The 8,365-nt window shown below is 35.0% G+C and overlaps 1 protein-coding gene across 5 annotated transcripts in view; it reads left to right on the plus strand.

The window, feature by feature from the left end:
• FAM3C (FAM3 metabolism regulating signaling molecule C) overlaps positions 1-8,365 on the plus strand; it is a 49,335-nt gene extending 40,970 nt beyond the window's left edge. For 4 of the 5 annotated variants that reach the window (XM_033193912.1, XM_033193915.1, XM_033193917.1 and 1 more), the window contains 2 exons: positions 5,375-5,501; positions 6,093-7,779. In XM_033193912.1, the coding sequence (XP_033049803.1) occupies positions 5,375-5,501; positions 6,093-6,182 (217 nt within the window). In that variant the 3' untranslated portion in view covers positions 6,183-7,779. Of the gene's footprint in view, positions 1-5,374; positions 5,502-6,092 lie in introns of all 5 variants that reach the window. The other variant, XM_033193916.1, reaches the window with a different exon arrangement.

The following is an 8,365-nucleotide window of genomic DNA, read 5'->3' on the forward strand; positions in this document are numbered from 1 at the left end:
TGACATGTTATGCCTAAGGGAAGGGCTTCAATATGAATGTCTTGGAGTAAGAAGGGATCTTAAAGGTCACCTAAAGCAGCATTGGAGCCTGGGCAAGATTCCCTTGTTCTCTATGAATACCTCTACTTAACTCCCTACCTACTTAATGTGTCAGTACCCTTTTATTTCTCCATTTGAAATAAATTGAAACAAAATATTCACAAGACAATGTTATGTTCTCAGAGTGGTCTCCCTCTAAATTCTGCCTGATGTTCTTTAATTTGGATAGATGGAACAACAAAACAGTAAGTGTATTCCCCAAATCATTTGATACTTAAGGTATTTGAAGCTAACTGGTATTTTTCTTTTAGTTTTCTCTTTTTCCGGCTTAATACACAGGCTCTTTTAACTTTTTATCATGTATAGCTTCTAATTTGTTTCATCCTCCTGGCTGGATTTCTTAGGCATTCTCTAGTTGATTATTGTCTCTCTTAAAATGAATGCATCACATCAAACACAGGGTTCCAGATGTGGTCTGGCCAGTACAAGGTACAATGCAGATGCTAGCTTACCATGTTTTAGAGATTACATTTCTTTGAATATTCATGCAGACTAGAACTGTATTAGTTTTCTTTAAACAGTCACATTACATTTTTGGCTCGTGCGTTTTTGGTCAAGTTAAATTCTCAGATCTTTTTATTTGATCTCAGGCTTTTTTTTTTTTTCCTAAACCACTGTCAAATCAGGTCTTCCTCTTCATTCAGAACTTGATTTTGTTTAATCTAAGTGAAGGCCTTTATTTTCATTTATCCTTGTTAAATTTAATTTTGCTGATTTAGGCCCACTTGGTCTTGATTCTGACATTCGTCCTGTGAAGTTTCCATGATCCAGGCTTTGTACTCTCTCCAAAGTCATGCTTATGTCTAAATATAAGTCATTGATAAAAATGTCTACCAAGGGTGGTGTGCCACCCTGCTAGAGGCTTCCTCCAAGGGATGCATCTTTTAATCAACTGCAGAAACTACTTTTCAGACAGCTGCCAGTGTACCCTACTAGGAATACCATCCAGCTGCTATTTCATTATTTTATTCATAGAGGTTATTTTCTGAGACTATCATATGCTCACTTGAAATTCATGGACTGTGCTAATTACAATACCCTGATCTATTGCCTGAAAACCTCTTCAAAAGCTGAAATAGTTGAGATGACGTTAACTTGGCTTTACTTATTTCCCTCTCCTTCCCACTAGTTTCCCTTTGTTCCCCTTTCTTTCCTTATTGCTTTTTAATGCTCGCAGGATCTTCTTGTCATCCCTTCAAGGATTTTGGTAGGAATTCACATTAGTTTTATTGGACCATTATTTCTAAAATTTTCTTGCCTTTTTTGAAAACGGGGATATTTTACTTTTAATGTCTTAGCATCTCTCATTTTCCATGATGCTTCTGAAATAACTGACACTACCTTGATGATTATTTCAACAAGTTCCTTTACAATCTAAAAGTGTGGAGCTGGGGAGGGGGTTTACAGGACTGGAGGCTTAAATTTACTTTAGAGCACTTATATGGACTTCTTGAGCTACTATTCCCTTTTTATGTGGATCAAAGAATGTTTGCCTCCCTGGAAAAGATAGTCACGCTTTGATCTGATGATATATCATTCTCGTGAAACAGTGAGTCCCTTTGTTATTCACACTTAGTAGCAGAAGCTGTTTCTGTGTCTTTTAATAATTTTATGAGTTTCATCTCATTCTGAGCACTACAGGTCTTCCTGGTGAGTAGTACTAAAAATGTTGTCATTAGTAATGTGGTTTGCTTTGTATTTTTGCACACTTCCTTTCTTAAGTTTGAGCCCATCATAAGACATTCCTCTATGGTAGCACTAATTTAGAAACTATGCTCCATTTTTTATATAGCAATTATATAGTGAAAATTACAGAGTTTTTCTGTTTGTTTTTAAAGAGTCGTATTCCCTCATAGAAATTTCTAATCTGAACTTTGTATAATATGTTCTCTCTAAAGTCTAGGCTGGGTCGCCATTTCTGCCTTATATAGTTAGCATTTCTTACTCTTCAACGCCCTGAGGTAATATGGTGATTTTCTTCCAGAGTTTCTGGCATTTCTCCTTCCCAACTTGTTCTTCCCTATTAATCAGAATTGAGCCGTTAATATTGTCCTTCTTGCTTTCTGTGCTTCCAGAAAGGCAGCATTGGCTTGGTTTGATGGTGCAACTGTAGGACTGTCTGATGTGCCTCCTTTCCCAGCAAGGATTGAGGCAGAACCCACAGACTCCTGTGTCCAGTTCTCACTTCCTCCCTTTCTAGTTTAGATTGCCTCTGGGCAGCGTTAGATTGTCTTCTAGCAAAACCTGATACCATTCTCAAACTCAGGGTGCTCCTATGTGGAACAAAAAGCTTGTATCTCCAGCCTTTATGCTATATAAAAATATATTTGCTGCCCTGACTTTTTTAAAAAAGGGACATTTTGACATTTCCTGTCTATTCAATTAAATACTGGCTATGTTACATGATTTTAAACTTTTGAAATGTAAAGGTTTTTTTTTTTTTTTTACTTAAATAGAAGATAACTAAAAATAATAATAAAATAATCCACCAAATTCTATATAGGCAGATCAGAAAGTGTTCGAAGTCATTGACAAAATCATCTTGTTGTAAAACTCTAATTAGATATGCACAGGGCTATGTGTTAGACATCCCCCAAATCACCCCCAGTTTTGACAGTTCTCCAGTAGGTCTCATGGCTGTGATTTGTTAAAGCAAAAATACACAAAGCAAAATCAGCAAAGGGAAAAGGTACATGGGACAAAGTCTAGGGGGAAAAAAGGAGTCTTCTCCCAAGTGGAGTCAAACAGGACATGCTTAATTCTTCCAACAACCAATTAGGACAACACACGGGAAATGTTGCCTGCAAGGAAGCTTATTAGGGACTCAATGCCCAGGGATTTTATTAGGGGCTGGTCATGTAGGCACCCTCTGCCTAACCTGTTCCAAAATACCAGACTCCCAGAGAGAAAACAAGTGTTCAGCATAAATTGCATTGTTTTTGCCCACAGTTTAGATACAGTGAACCATTCTTAACAGTTTTGAAAATGATAGGAGCCCTCCCCAAATCCAAGTGGCCAGATGCCAGCCAGGGGTCAGTCTCGCTAGTAGGCCTTTCTAAACTCAGGCCTGCTATGTTAATGCGTATCTGCACAGGATCTCATTATCTTCTGATGGAAAAGCAAGGAAAAAGATTAATGGAGTTAAAACATAAAGCTCAGTCTTTAAGTTTCTCCTAGATCTCTGGCTTGATTTTAAGTCAGCTTGGTTTATTTATACAGATCATAATGGTCACTTCTGAAATTCAGGAGTACAAAAATCAGAATGCCTGACTGCCCTTCAACGTATTTCTTAGTTGTTGCAAAATTCTTGGATAAGATTTTACTTTTGGCAGGGGGCTAGACCTACATTTGGATAACCTCCTACTTTGCAGGGAGTTTTTCCTGTATAAAGCAATCTCTTAACATTTGTGAACTTCACATTCATTATTTCCGCTGTTCATGAGACACCCTAAAGGCCTGCGAGGTGTCAGTTATAATTTTTTTGAGATGTAAATGTGAATGCAACCCCAAAGCCTCTCTGCAGGAGGCAGTCCACTTAGCTGACCACTGAACCTACTGCCTGTGCTCTGCACATTTCAATACTATTTATTCTTGTTACAGCAGCAAAACTCATTGCTAGTGCTGATGATGCAAGTGTGGACTTCTATAAGATAATTAGAAATAGAATATTTGAATAAACTACACAAGTGGAATTTGACAGTCTTTTAGATCCATGGCATCCCAGTAGCATTTGGAAACAAGAAAACAAGGTTCAGGTGACAATTTTGGGGCATTTCCCTCTAGCACAAAGGTTGCTTATCAAGTGAGCAAACAAGTGAAAAGTGATGGATAATTCATGTAAGGATGGGCACAGGAGACAGCTGCAGAGGAACTGTGGAGGGAAAACCAGCGCATATGCACAGATTTCATGTGAAGTCCTCACAATCTTCACAGAGGCTGAGATTGGTTCTTCTGCACTGTCATTTCACTTCTTTTTAGTTCACTTGGCTATAAATGTACCCCTTTATATAGGAGGTGAATCTGAAAGGCTAAATACTCCACAGGCTATGGCTTATTTTCTTGTTGATTCTGGTGAACTTCCTCCAGGTAGACAGCAGTGCCCAGGCTGTGGCCAAAACAGCTCCACAGACCCCACGGATGTGGTTCACATCGATCACGAAAGTTTAATGGTATATGTAGTTCTTTCCTGTTTTATGAAGCTTTTTTAAAAAAACCATGAGTATCCCTTTTTCTTTAGTTAAATGAGAACTGTTTTATGTAGTGTTGCTTTCACTAAGATATTCAAGGAGCTAACTGATACTAGCATGAGAGGTTTGAAAGAACACTGTAGAATGGATAAGTACCTTCCTCACTGACTTTCCTGCTGTTTGAAAGTATAAAACTTGCCTTGCCTCAGGTTTTAGCAGAACAAACCTCTCTAAGTGACTTATTAGAGCTGTCTTTTGCGCAGTATATAGGACTCAGTGCCAAATAGGTGTACAGGTGGCCCTTAGTTAATTTCTTCTTCTTCTTCTTTTTTTAAGCTCTCTAGCTAGCATTTATCTACTGAGTTTCTTTTCTCCTTAGAGATAAAGGAAAGAAAATCATTGAACATTAGGATGATCACTTACACAAAATTTTTTAGTGACATCTTTCAATTAGTAGTTACCCTAGTGGTTGACTTTTGTCACTGATCCTCCTCCTGCTAGTAGGCATTTAGCTGCTGTGTGGTTAATATTTTCATTTTTATTAAGTAACCACTTGGCAGTTATCACTGAAGTACAATTTATATCCCTGTTCTCAAAATTCATTTTGTTTTAAATAAAACGTAGTGTTAGAAACATATAGATTTTTGTCAGCATTTACCTTTATTCTGGTCAAATGTAATTTACAGAGTTTAGTGGAGATTCAAAAATATTATTAATTTTATAAAAATATTGATTGCTTAAGACCTTGGGTTAGCCTGAGTAGACATCTACTAACTGTGGTATCCCTTATTTATTTGATGAGTGTAATTTAAAAAGTTAAATGAAGGTGAATTGTTGTTGTGAAATAAAAACCTAACAGGTACTTTCTAATAGAATAAACTTAAAATTAATTGTTGGATTTCATGTCTTTTGTCACTAAAGAATTCAACTGGTAGAAATGTTACTCTGTGAAAAAAAAGTTACTTTCCAAAATGTTCTGTTATTTAAAGTCTCATTTTGTCTCATGTTTTGTGTTAATATCCTAGTGAATCAGTATTAGCATACAGTACCCTCTGTTTATTGTTGTATTCTTTCTCTCCCTCTTCAAGACTCAATGATGAGGCACGGCGGCTCATTGCTGAATTGGGGAGCACATCTATTACTAATCTTGGTTTTAGAGACAACTGGGTCTTCTGTGGTGGGAAGGGCATTAAGACAAAAAGCCCTTTTGAACAGGTTAGTGTCTTAGACTCTCAGAATTAACAAAAACAAATTCTATGAAACCTTACGGCACATATTCCCATCCCAGCTATTTGAAAATCAGATAAAGCAGATAGTAAATATGATCATATATTTGTCATAAATTCTTGGTAATCAGTTATTTGAAATAACCATCATACTTTTAAATTCAAAACTTAAAAATTCTGCACGGGAATATTTTTTCCTACAGGACAATGCATTGGAATAGGATTACCTATCTTAAGCCTTCTAGGAAGCTTTAATTATTAAGAATTTTAATTGAGCTTTGGATTTTAGAATCACTTAAGTTTGGAAATATTTTTAGAACTTAGTAGAATGTAAATGTTAGTTTTTGACTAGCAGATAATCCTTTAAAAGCATCTGCAATGTATTCTTTCAGCTGTTATTTGACGGTCTGCCATGTATGTGATACAGCCTGAGGGTCACTCATTTAATATCTTGACCAGTAATTTATATGAACTCATTGTTGACATGAGTGTTATGGAAATGAGAATGTGTAAAATGTTACTGCAAATCAGCAGTTTACAAAGGTTTTTTAAACTGTGTATTATTACTGTGTTCCAATAGCACATAAAGAACAATAAGGATACAAACAAATATGAAGGATGGCCTGAAGTTGTAGAAATGGAAGGATGCATCCCCCAGAAGCAAGACTAATGGAAATGTGGAGAGAATTGAAGAAAGCGCACTTTCACTATTAATGGGAGAGCTGTAAATGGCAGAGCTATGTGTAAATATTTTAAGAGCATGCAGCCATCTTGGTGTGTGCATGAGTATTGTCTCTTTTGATATCAGGATTATTTATTGCTAACGTAAATAGATAGCATTGTAAATAGTCATCACAATGATCAAATCACTGAACCATGTCTCTGCACATTCCCTAAAAGTACAATTTTAGTCTGCTGTGGTAATACATATTTTAAATTCTAAAAGCATACCCAATGTGTAACTGAATGGATCGTGAAAAATATATTGATATATATACTAGTTGCTGTGAAAATATCATGGAATAATATGGATTTTAGGGTGGATACTTTATTTTCTTTTATACCTCTATATGTTGCCTTGTGATGACATTATCTTTTAAATTAAAAAAGAGATTTGGCTAGTTGTGTGTGTAATGTTACTTTACAGTCCGACTCCTGATGTACCTCTTTTCATGATCTTTTTCTTTCCTTCCCAAGAAACTGAGGAATGTTTAATATGAAAACACACATCGGATATGTGAAAAGCACAACAAAATTCTTAATGTACACAGTAAAAAAGTAAATATGTAAATGTAGATGGCATTTAGGACCACAGCTTGCTGGATTTGTGTTAGCTATTGGAATAACTTGATTTTATATAAGCTATTTAGAGTGAGGCTGGAGGTGGCAGTTTTACAGAACTGGAGAACCAGGCCAAGTCCCCTCCCCAACCTAATTAGGTCATTCAGGACAGCTAAGTCAGTATATTTAGAGCAATACTAGCATATGTTTTTCTTAATTGTTATCAGCATTGACCAAGTGGTTTGGAAGGAGGCATGCTTTAATATCACAATAATTTTGATTTGTAAACCAAGAAATTAATCCTGTGTTTATCTAACTTCATAATAGCAGTTATTGCCCGAAGCTATAGTGTCTTATTTACAAAAGTTCTCATTACTGGGTGAACTGATAACATTTAAAAAATAATTGTGTTTGACCCCAAATGACTTTATACCCAATTCTACATAAAAATATAGAAGATCTATCTTTTTTGTTACTTTCAGATGTTCACTAACTCAGTTTTTAAGCAGAAGTTTTCAGGGCATTAAATATATGTTGTGTAATGAAATATCTCAAACTGGAACATAAATTTAGTGATCAAACTGCCATTCATAATGTAAGGCAGCACTTAAATTTCGAAACTAAATTTTAGATGGATTGTATAAAAAATCCTAAAAGCAGTATATTTTATTTAGCTGTAAACCAAGTTGGAAATTATTCAGATAATTTCTTAAATATTGATGAACTTTGGAATACTGTTTCTTCCTTCAAACTGAATGTAATTCATGAATAAATGCACCTTATATGTTTAAACAATTTTTGTATACTTTTGGGATTTTTGGTGCTTATATGCTAAATCACATTCAGCATGTGTATTTTGACATTTAAAATACTTCTCTCAATTCTGTAAATTAAAGGAATAGTTATTTTACAGTTCCAGGGATTGTGAAATAAATGTCACTTTTTTTAAATAATGAAAATAAATACTCTTGGTTTTGCCTTGTGAATTTTTTTTTGTATTATCTAGCAAAGTAATACACCTACAGAACTTCACAAAAACTCGCATAAGGTTTTTCAAGTATTTATTATACTAACTTGGAAAAAAATTGTTGCTGTGGTTAAAAATAGTAATATCCTCAATGTATCTTAACATGTAAGAAGCTAAGTAGATGGCAGGAAAAGCCCTTTTATTAAGACTGTAAAAGGATAGATTTTCCAGATAATATAAAATGTCAAAAGAAGACAAAGATTGGTTATGTACCTGGTGTGGTTTCCTTTTGTCTCAGTTCAATCTTGTATAGATTGTGCCAACTTAACTTGAAAGCAATAACTTTATACTACATTTTCAGATACCTCTTTAAAATCGGTTTTAGACATGAAACAGTGCTCATTTAATGTTAAGAATTTTCTTTGTTAAAATCAAATTAACATTGATATAGTATTTGAAATGGTGCTTATGGGCTTATCGATGCATATTTTTTATTTGTAATCCGATGCTGTCCCAGAATAAGTGTATTGTAATATGAATGTTAAAATTGAACAGAGAAAGCAGGAAAATAAGTGGTATTTGGGAAATTAAAGAAAAATTGAACC

This window comes from Trachypithecus francoisi, unplaced genomic scaffold (genome assembly GCF_009764315.1).
Source record: "Trachypithecus francoisi isolate TF-2019V2 unplaced genomic scaffold, Tfra_2.0 Lachesis_group4, whole genome shotgun sequence".
Classification (NCBI taxonomy): Eukaryota; Metazoa; Chordata; class Mammalia; order Primates; family Cercopithecidae; genus Trachypithecus; species Trachypithecus francoisi.